The 18,314-nt window shown below is 48.3% G+C and overlaps 2 protein-coding genes across 2 annotated transcripts; both read left to right on the top strand.

The window, feature by feature from the left end:
• Positions 1 to 400: 400 nt before the first annotated feature.
• Positions 401 to 1,273, top strand: LOC132481665 (OTU domain-containing protein 6A-like). Its single transcript, XM_060086501.1, has one exon. It carries the CDS (start codon positions 401 to 403, stop codon positions 1,271 to 1,273), a length of 873 nt encoding a protein of 290 aa, XP_059942484.1.
• A 15,889-nt stretch (positions 1,274 to 17,162) lies between these two features.
• LOC132481664 (OTU domain-containing protein 6A-like) lies at positions 17,163 to 18,035 on the top strand. Its single transcript, XM_060086500.1, has one exon. The coding sequence runs from the start codon at positions 17,163 to 17,165 to the stop codon at positions 18,033 to 18,035; it is 873 nt and encodes a 290-aa protein (XP_059942483.1).
• The last annotated feature ends 279 nt before the right edge of the window (positions 18,036 to 18,314 follow it).

Here is an 18,314-nt window from a genome sequence, read left to right as displayed (position 1 = left end):
GTTCAGGCTAGGAAGTGAAGTACGCAGTTCAGAGCCCACGAAAATCTCCACAAGCTCAGTTGCTGCACATAATGCACCAAGGCGGGATTTTACATCCGGGACAGGAACCCCGCTAAAACCGGAAGCACCCCTTGCTACGGGGTCTAATGGGGGCATACGTAGTGTCTCCCAACAGCCAATCCTAGTGCCAGGAGTGTTTAGGAGGCGTAGCCGTGGAGAGACAGTGGCCAATGGCAGAGAGGGCCGTTAATAGAGTGAGGGCAACCGCGGGTGAGGGGAAGAGAGTACAGCCGCCACGGGAGGCTGAGGAGCCCTAGCCAGTTGGGTGGTTCGACTGTTGACGCGAACTGTAGCGGTACTTCAGCCACCAAACTTCGATTCTCGCCTGCCCTTAAACATCATGGAAGATTCACAGAGTGAGCATCAGCGGATGTTACGACGCCACAAGCGCGAGAAGGCAGAGCTGCAGGCCCACATTCAGGGCATGAAGAGCTCGGTCCCCAAGAGCGACAAGAAGAGAAGAAAGCAGTTGCTCCTCGATGTGGCCCGCCTCGAGGCCGAGATGGAGCAGAAGCACCAGCAGGAGCTGCAGAAGTTCCAGGAGAGTTTCCCTGATAACAGCAACCTCGATTCAGTCACTGAAGATCTGGGCAAGCTGGATCTCGAGGACAAGCCTCCTCACCTCTCGAGGGCACAGAGAAGGCGCGAAAGAAAGGTGGCCCTCGAGAGAGAAAGGCAGGAGAGGATGGCCAAGGCTGAGATGGAGCATCTGGCCAGCTTCCGCCATGACGAGGAAATGAAGCTCGACGCCATCCTGTGGGCCAGGAATCTGGAGATGAAGGATATCCCGGCCGACGGCCACTGCATGTACCGCGCCATCCAAGACCAGCTGGTGTTCTCCGTGACCGTGGAGGGCCTGCGGAGGTGCACCGCCGAGTACATGCGGAAGCATGTCGAGGACTTCCTGCCCTTCTGCAGCGACCCCGAAACCGGCGACGCCTGCAGCCGCGACGACTTCTTGAGCTACTGCGACGACATCGTGTTCAGCGCGTCGTGTGGAGGCCAGCTCGAGCTGAGGGCCCTGTCGCACGTCCTGCAGACCCCCATCGAGGTGATCCAGGGCAACTCGCCCGCCGTCGTCTTCGGAGAGGAGTACACCAAGAAGCCGCTCACCCTGGTCTACAGGAGCTACTCCATGTGCGGGGAGCACTACAACTCGGTGAAGCCGCTCGACACCGGCTCCGTCAGGTGCCCGGCCTGCCGTCTCTTGTAGGCCCGCTGCCGCCATCGCCGTGGCGGCTGCCGTTGGAGCCGAAGCTGCCGCCGCCGCGTCTCCTCAGCAGGCTCCGCTTTTTTCCTTCGGTTTTCTCAGGGTTTTGTTGATTCATTTTACTCAGAGTTCACCCCCTCTCTCCACCCCCGCCCCCCCTTCTTCCTCCCTCGCTCTTCTATCCTCCTCGATCGTCCCTGGGTTGCTTCTTTCACGGGGTTAGGGGAACCGGAGGCCGGTGACCAGGAAGACATCTGCACCGTCCTACCCTAGCGGAGTGACTATGCCAAGTTCCCACCTTTCTTGCTCCGCGGCATGTGGGGTTGGGTCTTCCCCGACCAGGGCTGGAACCCGTGTCCCCAGGATTCTTAACCACTGAGCCACCAGGGAAGCCCTAGTATTTTGTTTTGTTTTTTCATAAAACCTTGTGTGGTTGCAAATTAATTACAGTTGTTTAGACGTTTTCTGAATTCTAAATAATGTTTGTTAACTTTAGAAGTTAAATGTAAGCGTTAAATGTAGAAAGTAGATTTACCTAAACTGATAGGCTAGATAAGGCTTGCTCTAAGATGTGAAAGATCTCAATTTAATTTCCTTTATTGAATATAAGAAAGGACATGACTTTATTCAAGTAGTTGATTCATTTCATTATATCTGCAATTGATGTGAAGTAAGAAGAGACAAACTGATAGGTAGTTTAACTTACTGTGAGGGGTGACATCAACTAGTAAGTTTCCTTTATTCTCAGACATAAAAGGGTATAACGTTGTTCAAGCACTTGGTCCACTTTGTTCTATCTACAACTGGTATGAGTGTGAAAGATCTGAACTTAGTCGTTTTCCTTAATTCTTAGAGATAAAAAGTATTTAAAGAGAGATTTTAAAAAGTATTAAAGTAGTTGATTCATTTTGTTATATCTGCAACTGCTATGAAGCACAAAAAATGAGCAATATACTTTTGTTGATATTTGAGACTTGTTGATATCTTGAATTTGCCCAAAAAAAAGTAAAAGTGAAATGATTTGCAGTAAACAATTAAAAAAAATTTAACCTTTAGGTCCTGTATTTCAGTGAGATTACTTAAATTCATTTAAAAATTCTTTGTACACACCAAATGTTCTAAACTAAAACATACGAAGGGGAAAAGGCGAGCAGTAGTTTGTTTAAAGAATAAAAGCAGTTTAAAAAAATACCTGGTTTTCTATTTTTGTATAGCTGACTGAGTTCATATAGAGTTTGTATCCCAGGATCGACTTCAGCAAAGGAATCCTGGAGGGTTAGGGAGCAGGAGTGAAGGGGGAGGACACAGTGACAGATGAGGCTTTTGGAAGGAGGAATGGGCCTGCAGTCCTGATGGTGGTCTGGAGTGGAATATCTCCCAGGGAAGGATATAGGGAGGAACAAGATAGTTGAAGCTATCCTGAGTTGATGTTTCACTCAGTGACGACATCATGAAATGGCTCCAGTTAAGGATGTTCTCATTGCTATGCATGACAAAGTACTTGCACTTTCAAAAACTTGCCAGTCCAGGGCTAGTTGCAGGAGGGAAAGAAGTGCCACTGTTTTTTTCTTTTTCTTTTTTTTGAAGGCAGGGTGTGTGTTGGGGGGAATCTCTTTTCAAAATGCAAATATAGAAATCCTGCCAGATAGCTCACTGTGTAAATGTGTGCATCAGATACATTTTCAGATAGCCAGCTGTCTGAGAAGAGGAAGTCCCTGAGAAAACTAGGTATTTGGACGCATTGTGAGAAGAGCGCCTTTTATAGGGATGAGAATGCTGGCTGGGGAAGGAAGAATAGGCCAGGAAGGGAGGCGTAATCTATAGAAGGGGGCCTGGCTGGGGCAAAGGGTGAAAACTGGGGAAGGGGTCAGTCTAGGAGGATGAATGGGCCGTGGCAGGGGAAAGGGGAACAGGCAGAAGAAGGGGAGACGGCGAGGTAAGGACACCTGTGTGGACTGGGGCACAGGGTGAAGAAGGAGGCCAGGCTAGGAAGGGGATAATGGAGCGGGGGCTGCTTAGGGAAGGAGGACTCGGCTGGTCAAGGGAAAGAGGCTTAGTTGAGTTAGGAGGCAAAGGATGAGAGAGGAATCCTTGAGTGTTAAAGGGGAAAAATCCTGGGGAATGGCACCTGACCAGGGAAAGAGACCTGGCTGGGAAAGTAGGCTTAAGCTGGGGAAGAGGGTGAGGCTGGGGAAGGGGCCTGGATGTGGGAAGGGGCCTGTCTTGTAAAAGGAGCAGAGACTTGATAGGGTGGCACAAGCTGAGGATGGGAGGCCGGCTGGGCTGGGGGAGATTGGGGGGAGAAAATATCCTGGCAGGGAAAGGTGGCCTGCCTGGGGAGGGGCTCTGGCAGGGGAATGGGGCCTGGGAAGGAGGCACAGGCAAGGAAAGGAAGCTGGTGGCGGGAGAGGTTCGAATGCTGAGACCAACATAGGCTGGGCATGGGATAATCGGTGGGTTGATGGACCTGCCTGGAAGAGGGGGATTAGCAGGTGGGGAGGGCCTGCTAGGGCAGGGATCCTGCCTGGGAAGGAAGGCGTGTGTCCTGGCTGAGGGAGGGCACATGGTGGAGGAAAGGGACCTAGCTGGGGGCACAGGCTAGGGATGGGGCAAAGGTCTGGCTGAGGAGGGGGAATAAGCTAGGGGAGGGGTTTGGTTGAGGAAGGGGTATACCGGTTGAGGAAAGGTACCTTAGTGGGAAGGAGGCCCACCTAGGGAAATGAGCTTAGACTGGGGGAGAGGCTGTTAGGTCCCTGGGTGAAGAGAGCCTGGCTGTGGGGAGGAGTCTGGCTGGGAAAGACTTCCCAGCTGGGGGCATGTGTGTGTGAAGGGGTCCCGGCAGGGAAATGTCACATGGTTGGGGAGGGGACTTCACTGGTGGTGGAGAGCTGAGAGAGGAGGATGCTTGGCCAGGGAAGGAGGCCTTTTTTTTTTTTTTTCTGGGGGTGGCAGAAGTGTGTTTGCTCTGGGTCCACCCACCGAGCCAATTAGGGTGCTGGGGGTGCGAAGCGGATGTAAAGGGTGGGCCGAGACAGTCCCGGGGACGGCCTAGGCCTCCACGGCCCGGCCGTTGATGATGCGGATGTGGCGGATGATGTCGTGGATGGCTTCTGACGTGGCGCCCTGGCCCCCGATGTCTGGGGTGTGCATATTTTCATTGTCCATGGGTGCCAAGACGGCCTTGCGGATGGAGGTGGCGTAGGAGTGGAGCTTGAGGTGGTCGAGCATCATGCGACTTGGCACTGGCTATGAAAGGCCAGTGGAGGGGGAACTCCTTGGAAAAGTGGTCCAGCTGAAAAGGGAAAAGGCTGGGCACAAGCACCTGGCTATCAGAAGGAGGCCCTTTCTGGAGAAGGGGTCCCGTGAGGGCAAGGGGACAAAGGGTTGAAAAGGGGCTTTGCCTGGGGAAGGGTAGCCTGGCTAAGGAGGCTGTCAACAGGGTCTCAGGTCGGGGAACAGGCCCTGGCTGGGTGAGGGGCCTGCGAGCAGAAGGGTCCTGCATGGGGAATAACACAGGCTGGGGTTGAGGCCTGCCTGGGGAGGGGAGGCTGGCAGCATAGGACGGTAAAGAGGCTGGGCTGTGGCCCAGGGTGGGAAAACTTCCAGGCAAGTGGCTAGAGGCTGGAGAGTTGGACACAGGCTGGTAAGATGGCTGGTTTAGAAAGGGGGCCAATCCAAAGAAGGAGGCATAGGCTGAGGAAGAGGCTCTGGCTGGGGAAAGGGGCCTGGCCGGGCAAGGGGACATAGGCTGGGGAAGGAAAAGCAAGTTGGGTCAGGGAGCCTGGGCACGGGCTGGCGGGGGTGGGTGGGTGGGTAAGAAGCTGGGGCAGGGGCCGAGGCAGGGGCCTGGGTAGGGTTACTGCAAAAGAGGATACTGGCTGGGAATGTGACTCCGCTGGGGCGAGGGTCTAGGTGGGTATAGGGGAAGCCTGCCTAGGAGGGGAAGGGAACCAGGCTGGGGAGGTAGCCTTGGCCAGGGAAGGGGGCGTAGGTAGCTGGGGAGGCAGGTATAAACGGACAAAGAGAGCCCGGCTGAGAAGAGGGCCTGGCTGGCTTGGAAGCACAGGCAGGTTAAGGGCTTCTGATGGGGGATGGGCTTATCTGCTGGGGCAGGGTGCATAATGTGGGGAAATGGGACTCCCTGGGGAAGGGGGCCTGGCTCCAGGGGCTATAGACTGAGGAGCAGGGTTAGGGAAGTGAGGAAGAGGGAATAGGCTGGTGACAAGGACCAGGGGCCTGGTTGGTATAGGGTATGAATTGGTATAAGGTGAAAAAGGGATTCCTGGCTTTTGCATGGGGAAGGGCTAGGGAGTGGCACCTGGCTAGGGGAGGAGGCACTCGCTAGGGAAGTTATCTGCACATAAAGTTGGGAGGGGCTGGATGCAGAGGGGGCACTGTTGTGAAGGCAGGGTGCACTGGCCAAGGAAGGGGGCATGGCCGCGGAAGAGGGCATAGGTTGGTGAAGAGGGCACTGCCTGGATAATGTGGGCCTTGCTGGGAGTGGGGGGAGGGCCTGGTGCTGCCCACGGAATTCTGCCCAGCAGAAGGCAGCAAACAAACCAGCAGAGTCCCATTTTACAGGCTTCTTTCTCCCTAAATACAAGAGAAATAACTATTTCTGTCTAGGGAACCCTTAAGATCTCACTGGGCCTGTCCCAGCTTCCTCCACTGGGTTTGCCTTCAGCTGGAAGGATGGGGAAGAGTAAACCCAGGCCAGATTCCAACCAGGCCCAGAGCACAAGCCAAGAAGGGGCCTTCGCTGTGGGATCTGGCAGGACATGAGGGATTTGCAGTCTGTTCCATTTTGTAACAGTGACCACAGTCACTGAGGACAGTTGACTGTTCTGGGCAATTGTGTGTGCAAAAGCCATGGGGTACTGTTCCCAAAGGGCTTCAATTCCAGAAGCAACTTTCGTTCATTTACTTACCATTCTTCATTTACTCCTCATGATCATGCACTTTTGCCTTAGCAGCCAAAGACAAGGACACCTATCTGGATTTGAAGCCCAGCTCATATACCCGCTTCCTAGCTTTGTGACTTGGATTAAGTCATCTAATCTTTCTGGGCTTCAGTTACCTCATCAGTAACATGGGACAGTTAATGCCCGTCTTAGAGGTATCTCTTGGGATGTTAGGTACATTAAATGAAAATATGTATAAAATGCGCAATAAATGTATCATTACCTAGGGGCCTAACACTATAACACTATCAGCTGTGGCAGCAACCACCCCTTCATTCTGTCTACAGTAATTTTGGAGCCACTCGGCCTCTTCCCGCAGGTCCTACAGTGGAAGCCAAAACTTCTTGGGCTGCAGCGTGAAAGCAAATCCCACTGGGGCTTACCAGAGTGTCCTCTTGGGGACAGGGGGGCCTGTGTGCGGGGACTCCTCAGGCCAGTCAGTATCTTCCTTCCTTCCACCCTTTTTCTACACACACACATAGACATGCGTATTTAAAAAAAACGAAACTGGTATCATTCTATTTGAACTACTTTTTTTTTTTAACTTAACAATACATTATAAGCATTTCCTTCTCTCCTCAGTCTTCAATACGATGATTTTAATGCCTGCATTCTAGCCTGTGAATGTGCCACAATTTATTTGTCCTATTCTATTGCTGGACATTTAGATTGCTTTCAGTTTCCCACTGCTACAAATATGCGACTGTAATATCCTTGTAGCTGAGTCTTTGTCTATATTTCTGATTATTCCCCTTTGATAAGATTTCTAGAAGTGATCTAGGTCCAAAGGAGAGGCTTTTAATGCATACTGGTAAATTGCCCTCCAGAAAGAGTGAGCCAATGTACATTCTCAGGGTGTGAGAGTGTTATTTTCCCATATAGTTGCAAACACTGAAAATTATCATCTTTGCTCATTTGTTAGGTGAAAAATGCTGTATTAGTTGACCCTTTGTTGATTACTAGTAAGGTAGAATATTCCTCTAAGTATTTGTTAGCATGTCTATTTCATTCATGCTGGAACAAATAATTCTTAATTTATTGCCTGTCCCTGACATTTGCTTAATTTTTTATGGGTAAGTTTGTCTTCTTCTTACGGATTTTTAATAAGTCCTTCCACTTTTCATTCGGATATTTTTTAAAAATAGTTTTTCCCGTACATTATTAGGCTCTCAGTGTTGTTTCTGACTTTTTGCGTGTGCTCAAGTTTAAAATTGTAATGGAGTCTATCTATCGATCTTTTTCTTTATGGTTTCTGTCTTGGTATCTTGCTTAGAAAGGGCTTCCCCATCCCGAGGTTGGATCAATATTCGTATATACTTTCAAGTTTTTTATGCTTTCTCTTTATATTTAACACTATTTAACATATCCACCTGGAAATTACTTGGGTGGAAGACAAGGACATAAATTGATTTTCTCCAATTATGGTAATTAACCAGTTAGCCGAACACCACTTACTGAATAATCCACCATTTCACCACTGATTTCAAGTGCCACCTTCCACATATATGACATTCTTATGAGAGGGTAAATCTCGTTTCAGCCAGTCACACAGAATAACTGCATTCCAGTGACCTCCATGTGAAACTGCCAGCTGTCCATTCATCCATTCACTCCATATTTACTGAAGAGAATGGTGATAAACAGTAGAGGTAGAGAGATAAAGATCCAGTCCCAGCGCTCGCCATCTAGTAGAAATGGCAGATGGGAAAATAGACAGAAATAAACAGAAGGCAGCATGACCAGTGCTGTGATGAAAGGAAGCACAGAGGAAGGACACTTCATCAGACCTGGGGTGGCAGGGAGGCTTAGGAGGAGCTCGCAGAGGACACAGCCAGAGCAAAGGCAGGAGTGAAAGAACAAGGTGTCGGGACTTCCCTGGTGGCCCAGAGGTTGGGACTTTGCCTTCCAATGCAGGGGGTGAGGGTTCGATCCCTGGTCGGGAAGCTGGGATCCCACGTGCCTTGAGGCCAACAAACCAAAACACAAAACGGAAGCGGTGTTGTAACAAATTCAATAAAGACTTTAAAAAAAAATGGTCCACATTTAAAAAAAAAAAAAAAGAACATGGTGTGTCCGTGTTCAGTGGAGCTGGAGGATAGAGGTGACAGGTGAGGGAGCTGTGGGAAAGAAGCTGCAGAGGGAGGCTGGCGTGGTCTCCCAGCTTTAGTAACCATCGGTTTTACTCATAATATTACAAATGAAATAAATACACATTGACTGAGATACCATTTTTCATCAGTCAGATTAGCAAAGAAGTCAAGTTTGATAATACGCTGTGTTGATGGGAGAATGCAGAAACAGGCATTCTCAAACATACTGTTTCCCTTGTACATGACTAAAGAATATATTTTCAATGATACTATTGGTTGCTTTTGAGGAGGGGAACCAAGTTGCTGGGGGAAAAGGATGGGACGGAGCTTTGCACTGTGTGATCTCTTAAATGGCTGATATTTTGAACTATATGAGTTAATAAATAAATCTAAACCTAACTAACTCACTAAATAAAACGCACATAGCTTTTGAACTGGCAGTCTCTATCCAGGGACCTATACTACAGGTATACGTATTATACGGCAGTATATTTCAAGGCTATTCATTAGAGTGTTGTTTGTGCAAGTAAAACTCTAGATACAACCTAAATATCCTCAGTGAGGACTAGCTGAGTAAATTTTGGATCATCCACATGCATTGTTTCCTCTAGGGAGAGGGAAAGAAATGGGTGGGTGGAAGGAGGAAGGTGTTGAGCTTTTTCCTTTTAAACTATGTCCTTCGATAGAGTTGGATTTTTTTTTATTGCAAGGCTATATATCTCCTCATTCTCTCTCCTGCCAGCCCCTGGCAACCAACATTCTACTCTCTGTCTCTCGATTTGACTACTCTATGTACCTCATATAAGTGGAATCATACAATATTTGTCCTTTTGTGACTGGCTTATTTCACATAGCATAATGTCTTCAAGGTTCATCCACGTTGTAGCAGGTGTCAGAATTTCCTTTTTAAAGCTGAATAATAGTCCATCGTGTGTATATACCACATTTTGTTTATCCATTATATCATTGAATTTTTAAGTAGAAAGTTGTATCTATGTATCATCTAAAAACTAGAAAAAAATGATTTCAAAACACTATTTCCTTTCTTCCTCTTCCTCTGGGATAATTTAAATATCATAGGAATTATCTGCTCCTTGAAAGTTTGAAATAGTCCATTCACTTGTGAAACTGCGCCTGGGCCTTTGTTTGAAGTGAGAGTCTGACAGTCAGGTAGAGTCCTTGGAAGAAAAGCTATGCTGTGTAAAACAACCATAATTTATCTAAACTAGATAGGGACAGAAATTAGACAAAAAAGTCAGGAGGTAAAGAGTAAATGTGAAATTTTTCTTATCTCTCAGAGGGTGAATCAAAGATACCATTTCAGTTTTGCAGTTGAAAAATTGAGAATTGTAGGCTTAAGCGTGGGGCTTACCGTCATAAAAATAACCACCAGTAGAACTAAAAGCGGATTGCCTATGCTCCCATTTAGAAGATTAAAAAAAAAAGAATAAAGGAAAGAGAAAACCTAGCCCTTGGAGCAACAGATAGAAAACAAGGGAAACAGAAATAGTGAACTGGCCTTCTGTCATGGGGTCGGGGAGGGCGTGGGAGGAGGCAGGTAGCTTATGCCTTTTTTTCCTGGCGTCTTCATTTTTACTTTGGTTTAAATTATTTTGCATATGGAGATACCAAGGCTGTGCTCTGCGTCTGTGGCCTGTTCCTAGTTGGAAAAAGAAGACATCTTCTTATCTCATTTTGATTCTGTTTTATTTCGGTGGGTATCTCCTAGGGGGATTATGCATACGCTCATTAACTCAGCCATCAAGTCCCAACTTGACTTTGAATAGGAAAAATGTGCCCCTTAAATATGTTTACTGCTCCTGAATTAATCTTGCCAAAACACTGCGTTAACCATTGACCTAGATGATCTCTGTAGGCCCTTCTAGCTCCCTCTGTGCCTGTCTTGGTTTCTCTGTCTCTCTATCTCTCTGTCTCTGTCTCTGTCTCTCTCCTTCACACACACACACACACACACACACACGCGCGCGCGCACACACACACACACACACACAGACATCTAGGACCTGTCTCTGAACATTGTGTATGACCCCACAGCACTACATGGCAGAAACAATAGGGAAGCAGTCTTGGTTTGGCGTAAGAAAGAAATGTTTTGATAATCAGAGCTATTCAAAGATATGAAAAACCATCTCACAAGGTGGTGAGTTCTCTGTTATTGGAGATGTGTAAGCCCAGGCTGGATAACCACCACCTCAGAGGTTTTCAGGCCATTCAAGCGTCTAATGGGGATTTAGAAGAAATTTGAAAACAAAAGAGGTTTCTTTTACTTAGAGGTGGGGAGTGAGCCAGAAGAGAACCACAGAAGCCCCTGGGCATGGGGAAGGCCTGGGCTGGGAGCTGGGGGAGCACTAAAGGAGATTTGCCAGGCCTCTTTTACTCAGTTGAGTCCTCTTTCTACAAGCACAGAAATGTTCATCCCTCCCCCAGGGATGGCCCTGATGAGTCTTGAGTTTGGAAACACAACAGTATTGTGGAGCTGCAGGAATAGCCTAAGGTGGAGACACCACAACTGCAATGTTGACTCCAGCCCTTGTTCCTAAGTGCAAAACTACCGGTTGAGCGGGCTTGCAGAGTTGCCCAAGGGACCTGTTCTAATGAATAGCCTAGAAACACTGGAATACATTCTCAAGTGTGTAAATAGTGCTTCTGACATATTTGAGGGGGCTTGAAAACAGTTTAAGTATCCTAATCAGTTCAACCAAATACACTGAGTATCTCTACTAGCAGGCACTGCTGGCTGGGTAGGGGCCCCAAAATAATTAAGACTGGGTTTGTGCTCTCCATGGCAGCCTCACGGCCTCGGAGATGAGAAGCACACAAATCCAAGTGACTGCCAACCCAAGGCCCACCCTTAAGTGCTGTGGTCCAGTTAAGAAGATGAGGAAGTGAAGTGGGAATGCTCTGGGCCAGCTTGGAGTAGGGAGGAAGAGGGAACGGGAAGCTCGGAAAGTTCATCTCAGATTTAGGGGGGAAGCCCTCAAGGGAAGAGAGTCCCAGGCTGTGAGGTCCCCAGGGGGCAAACACCAGAGGTGGCAGTGGGCGAGACACGAGTAAAGAAGGGTTGTTCGCATCTCCAGCGTCTGTTTCCCTCCATTACCACAAAAGCCTCCAATCTCCTTTTTGGGGGTGCGAACCCCTGTCACTCTGTTGGGGTGACAGCGGTTCACCTCCAGGACCCTCCCCTTTCAGGTCTGCCAATCAAAGCACCGATTCTTCCGGGCCACAGTGATTGGCTCCAGGGGAATCTATGGCTTGGGCCTGCCCAATCAGAGTGAAGCCCATGAGCACACGCGCTCTGTTGCTCCTTTGAACCTGTGAGAAACAAAATCCGGAGCCCCTGCCATCTTGCATCTGTGGGAGCTGGCGGGGGAGGGACTGCATTGACCAGGGTGGCCGAGGTGAAGCCACCAAGGTTCATCACCAAATTGAGTCACCTCCTAGGAAGAGGCTAATAAGGCTTTCCTGGAATTGGAGGTGAGTTCAAAGTTCTTGCAAAATCACGTCAGAATTTTGTTTGAAACAAAAGCGGAAGGAAATGGGTAGCGGCAGCGGTGTTTTCCCATGTCCACGAAGCCGCTTTATCTGGGCTTCTCAGCTACCTTGAAACCAAGAACGGGCTACTCGGGGTATTCTAGCCCCTGGGGAGTGGGCTCTCTAAGGAGTAAGTGAGAACTCGGGGGCCTGTGGCAGTCTGATGTGAATGAGTGTTTGTCCATTCCCAGGAATGCAAGCATCCCTGAGGGGTCCTGGGAGTAACCGGGTTCTGATCCCAGTCATGAGTTTCTGATCATGAGCTGCCTTCCTGTAGGGCCCAGATTCAGAGACCAGCCACACCCGAGAAGAGAGAATATTTCTGCCACTTGCTCCGTCCTTTGTGGAAAAAAATCTTCTGTACTCAGGAGTTAGAATGTTACCCTAGGGGCAGTAGAATCCGTTAAAAGTTTGTTTTTCAGAAGGAATGAGACATCAGAGCTATGCTTTAGAGATAAGGAATCTTAGGGGAAAGAATGGATTGCAAGGAGAGAGATTGGAGGCAAGAAGCTGATTTGAGAGGCTGTCTTTTCATCCATGACAGACAACGGCTGACGTGGCCTGGGGCTGTGGCAGCAGGGAGAGAACAGGGGACCAAAGTGATGGACGCTGGGAGTAGAATTAACATTTGTTTTATGAGGAGGGTAAAGACAAAGACAGGATCAGAGGTTATTCCCTGGTTTCTGGCTGGAGTATCCCAGGAAAAGGTCCACTGAGATAGGCCCTTAAAAATCCCTTCAATTACCAATCAAGTAGAGTGTCCCCAGTTTCACGTATACAACCTTTGTACACTAAAGCTTTTTGTACCTCTGAGCCAAACTGAAAGGAGCATATGAGTGAGCACAGACTATCTTAGAAAGGATACACAAGAAACTCAAGGAGTCCAACTCAGCAGCTGAGAATAGGGTGTAAAAGCACTGATTATTCAAAATATAAATAGAGTTTAAAATTTTAAGTATATAATCAAATTTTAAGAATGAAAGCAGTACGGGATTTCCCGGGTGGTCCAGTGGTTAGGACTCCACGCTTTCACTGCCAAGGGCCCGAGTTCAATCCCTGGTCAGGGAACTAAGATCCCACAAGCCACATGGCACAGCCAAATAAATAAATAAATAACAGCAGTAGCAAGACAAGAGTGTGTCACCCATCAGTAGTCACCAAGCTCAGATTTTTTCAGTTGATAATAATAAGACAGGAGCTTCAGCAGGACAGTGCAGGGAGGGCTCTACACCCTTCCTCCTGTAGTTCTCTAGTAGGTAACTATTTGACCACAGTTCACAGCCTGTCTCTTTGTCATACACACATCCCACTGCTTTCAAGGAAAGCAAATAATCCTCAGAGACAGTAAAGTCTAAATTCCACATCTTTTGCTTAAAATGGTAAATTGTATTTATTTTACTATAATAAGAATCATATTATATATACATATGTATACATATACATTTATACAGTAATATACATACAGATACATGCATACATAAATGAAACACTAAAAAGCTACAAGCCAAATGTCAGCAGTGACTTGTGAAGTCTGAATTGTGAGATTATGAGATTTTTACTTTCTTTTTTTTGTTTTTGGCTTTGTAGGGTCTTTGTTGCTGCACGAGGCTTTCTCTAATTGCCCTGAGCGGGGGCTACTCTTTGTTGCAGTGTGCGGGCTTCTCATTGCGGTGGCTTCTCTTGTTGTGGAGCACGGGCTCTAGGCGCGCGAGCTTCAGTAGTTGTGGCACACGGGCTTAGTTGCTCCGAGGCATGTGGGATCTTCCTGGACCAGGGCTTGAACCTGTGTGCACTGCATTGGCAGGTGGATTCTTAACCAGTGCACCACCAGGGAAGCCCGAACACATTACTTTTTCAGGGAAAAATAAGTGTGTTTCTTTAAACCCACTTGAGTTTGCTTGAACAGGCTCTTTGCTTTGGCCAAGGAGGAGGCAGGCCCTAGGGGCAGATGCACGTGTGTTCCACCGCAGGAATTTCTCCTCTCCAGGCCTGCCCTCCACCTTTACAAGGCGATTTCAGGCTTGCAGAGCTCATGAAGAGTCTCTCGCTCACACGTGGGCATTGTCGGAGGGCACGTACAAGGTCTCTTTGAATCTCATAGATGAATTTACAACCGTTTCATGAGGGATTCCTCCCGATGGCCCCAGAAGCTATGTTGGGACTGTTCTGCCTGACTTACAGCCAAGAGTCATGTCAAGGCTGCGTGTGGCAGCAGCACAGTGCGGTGGGAAACGTGACACAGACGAGTCAGCCGTGGAATTCTGCAGTGTGACCATCAGCCCAACACTCCCCCTCTCTGGCCCTTCCTTCCTTCATTGCTAAGATGAGGGGATCATTAATTCCATTAAAAGCAGTATAATTTTTTCCTGAAATCGGACCCACAATGGATTTTGAGTTTTGCATCATTTGCAAAGCAGTTTCTGTTTCTTTCTTCTGCTTCTACTGATGCAGAGACCTGAGGCCCACTACAATGCCTTGTCTAAAAGCAGAACCACTAAACCTTGGTGACACAAAGAAATTGCCGCAGAAACTTTGAAATTTAAGAACTTTCTGTTTTGCTTCGTTGTTTGTTGTTTTGACTTTTTACTTTGAGCCAGGTCAAATTTTTAGCCTTGATGTATTTCCCTCACTGATCTTTGAAGAGAGAAGGGAGGTCCCCAGAGGCCAAGGTGGGGAGGGCGATAGGCAGACAGGATGGCAGGGAGCACCGCTTAGAGTTCTGTTAAAGAACAAAATTCACCTGAGTGAATTTGAAGATCAATTGGCTTTATTCAGCAATTCACAAATCGGACAGCATCCCATCTAGCAAGCAGAGAGCAGCTCCAAGGAACTGTACAAAACGGAAGGTTTTGAAAGGCAGAGAAGGGGTGGGACAGAGAAGTCATCAACAAAATAAGGGGTTATTTCAGACAGAGGTCACCTTCCTTTTGGGGAAGGCAGGGGTCTATGTGGCAGACTACCTCACTAGTGCTGGCCAGGAAATTCCAGACTGACTGGTTAAAGTCACTTTCATGGGATGGGCTAAAACTGCAATTTGGTTACGTATTAAGTCTTGGTTTACTGATGTGGGGCATAGCACACGTGACTTCATTTTGGGTCTGTTGTTTCTTTGTTTAACAGTTCTATTTGAGTAGAATAGGCATGGCAAGAATAAACACAAAATGTTAACAGAGGGCTTCCCTGGTGGCGCAGTGGTTGAGAGTCCGCCTGCCGATGCAGGGGCCACGGGTTCGTGCCCCGGTCCGGGAAGATCCCACATGCCGCGGAGCGGCTGGGCCCGTGAGCCATGGCCGCTGAGCCTGCGTGTCCGGAGCCTGTGCTCCGCAACGGGACAGGCCACAACGGTGAGAGGCCCGTGTACCGCAAAAAAAAAAAAAAAAAAAAGGGTTAACTGGGGTTTTCTCCCAGGAGAATTATGGAATTTAATTTCTCCAGATTATTGACAGTGAGCATATATTACAGTTTTATTTTATATTGTATTTCAATAAAAATCAATCAGTGTAAAGATTCCTAGATACTGTGAGACTCATTAAAATCATTTTGTAGTATTCTTTTCTGCAAACAAAAGACCTTTTTAAATTAAGAAAAACATCATTTAAAATTGCAAATGCTTTTCTTTTTTTAATGAAAAAACAATTAGCCATGACTTTTCTCCAGTGAATAAAAATTTCCCTAACAGGCTTGCTCTAAATGTTAAATTTTAAAAATTTCAGTATGGTAGCACTACCTCCATACACAATAGCTAGCCTGATTAAAAGTTAAAATCTTTCTTGAAACACAGAAAATCATTATAATGAATAATGCAAGTTAAAAAAAATTTTTAATTCAGTGTTTTCCTAAAAGTAGCTTCATATTTTAAGTACTCATTAGAAAAACGAAGCTGCAAAGTAATTTGTAAAATGAGACCACTACACATCTATCAGAATGACTAAAAATAAAAAATGATGACAACACCAAATGCTGGTGAGGATGCAGAGACACCTGATTCCGCATACACTGCTGGTGAGAACGCACAATGGTACAACCACTGTGGAAAATAGCTTCTTCACAAACTAAACATACACTTATAATATGACCCAGAAATTGCACTCCTGGGCATTTTTTTCCCAGAGAAATGAAGCCTTGTGCTCACACAAAACACCTGTATATGGATGTTTATAGCAGGGGTTGTAACAACCCCAAACTGGAAACAGCCCAGATGTCCTTCAACAGGTGAATGGTTAAGTGAACTACAGTACATCCATATCATGGAATCCTAGTTAGCAATAAAAACGACTGAAGTTTTGATATATGTAAAAACTTGGACAAATGTCCACTTTCCTCATTTGTAACAGGGAGGAGGTTGTCTCAAGAGCCTTCCTGTTTGGGAATTCACGATACAGATGAGCAGAGTGGGGCAGGATGAGAGCATGTTTGAAAGAGCTTAGGGATTTTATTTTACTTTCTTTTATGTTTTAGAACTTTTAGAGATTCAGAATAATCAGAAGGAAGTGGCTTGATGAAGGCCAACTGTCATGCTTCATGGGAGCCCATTTTGGAAGCTGGGAACCCAGGAGAAGGGGAGTTTAGGGTAGGTGCATTCTGTTGGCACAAGACGAAGTCTGCTCAGCTGTAGTGAACTTTAAGGTTGTTGCTTTCTCACACTGAGATGGGACAGGGTGGATTTGAGGCCTAAACTGAAAGGATTCTGTGCTCCCAGGAACATAAGGAAATATCTTGTTCTGATACACAAAATTAAGGGTTCATCAGTCAAGGCAACTAAAGAACTGGAGAGAGCCACATTGCCTCCTGAACACTGGGAGCAATGGGAAGTCCGGTGTCAGAGCACATTCATCTGGTGTAGCAGTATTTGTCATGTGATTCTCAAGCACGACCAGTGTCTGCACTGTGTTCAGGCTAGGAAGTGAAGTATGCAGTTCAGAGCCCACGAAAATCTCCACAAGCTCAGTTGCTGCACATAATGCACCAAGGCGGGATTTTACATCCGGGACAGGAACCCCGCTAAAACCGGAAGCACCCCTTGCTACGGGGTCTAATGGGGGCATACGTAGTGTCTCCCAACAGCCAATCCTAGTGCCAGGAGTGTTTAGGAGGCGTAGCCGTGGAGAGACAGTGGCCAATGGCAGAGAGGGCCGTTAATAGAGTGAGGGCAACCGCGGGTGAGGGGAAGAGAGTACAGCCGCCACGGGAGGCTGAGGAGCCCTAGCCAGTTGGGTGGTTCGACTGTTGACGCGAACTGTAGCGGTACTTCAGCCACCAAACTTCGATTCTCGCCTGCCCTTAAACATCATGGAAGATTCACAGAGTGAGCATCAGCGGATGTTACGACGCCACAAGCGCGAGAAGGCAGAGCTGCAGGCCCACATTCAGGGCATGAAGAGCTCGGTCCCCAAGAGCGACAAGAAGAGAAGAAAGCAGTTGCTCCTCGATGTGGCCCGCCTCGAGGCCGAGATGGAGCAGAAGCACCAGCAGGAGCTGCAGAAGTTCCAGGAGAGTTTCCCTGATAACAGCAACCTCGATTCAGTCACTGAAGATCTGGGCAAGCTGGATCTCGAGGACAAGCCTCCTCACCTCTCGAGGGCACAGAGAAGGCGCGAAAGAAAGGTGGCCCTCGAGAGAGAAAGGCAGGAGAGGATGGCCAAGGCTGAGATGGAGCATCTGGCCAGCTTCCGCCATGACGAGGAAATGAAGCTCGACGCCATCCTGTGGGCCAGGAATCTGGAGATGAAGGATATCCCGGCCGACGGCCACTGCATGTACCGCGCCATCCAAGACCAGCTGGTGTTCTCCGTGACCGTGGAGGGCCTGCGGAGGTGCACCGCCGAGTACATGCGGAAGCATGTCGAGGACTTCCTGCCCTTCTGCAGCGACCCCGAAACCGGCGACGCCTGCAGCCGCGACGACTTCTTGAGCTACTGCGACGACATCGTGTTCAGCACGTCGTGTGGAGGCCAGCTCGAGCTGAGGGCCCTGTCGCACGTCCTGCAGACCCCCATCGAGGTGATCCAGGGCAACTCGCCCGCCGTCGTCTTCGGAGAGGAGTACACCAAGAAGCCGCTCACCCTGGTCTACAGGAGCTACTCCATGTGCGGGGAGCACTACAACTCGGTGAAGCCGCTCGACACCGGCTCCGTCAGGTGCCCGGCCTGCCGTCTCTTGTAGGCCCGCTGCCGCCATCGCCGTGGCGGCTGCCGTTGGAGCCGAAGCTGCCGCCGCCGCGTCTTCTCAGCAGGCTCCGCTTTTTTCCTTCGGTTTTCTCAGGGTTTTGTTGATTCATTTTACTCAGAGTTCACCCCCTCTCTCCACCCCCGCCCCCCCTTCTTCCTCCCTCGCTCTTCTATCCTCCTCGATCGTCCCTGGGTTGCTTCTTTCACGGGGTTAGGGGAACCGGAGGCCGGTGACCAGGAAGACATCTGCACCGTCCTACCCTAGCGGAGTGAC

Source organism: Mesoplodon densirostris, chromosome X (assembly GCF_025265405.1).
Source record: "Mesoplodon densirostris isolate mMesDen1 chromosome X, mMesDen1 primary haplotype, whole genome shotgun sequence".
Lineage (NCBI taxonomy): Eukaryota > Metazoa > Chordata > Mammalia > Artiodactyla > Ziphiidae > Mesoplodon > Mesoplodon densirostris.
This window is presented reverse-complemented; position numbering and strand designations above follow the sequence as displayed.

Excerpts from the sequence above, each read along its gene's own strand:
- LOC132481665 (XM_060086501.1), top strand. The coding sequence starts at position 401 with ATGGAAGATTCACAGAGTGAGCATCAGCGGATGTTACGACGCCACAAG.
- LOC132481664 (XM_060086500.1), top strand. The coding sequence starts at position 17,163 with ATGGAAGATTCACAGAGTGAGCATCAGCGGATGTTACGACGCCACAAG.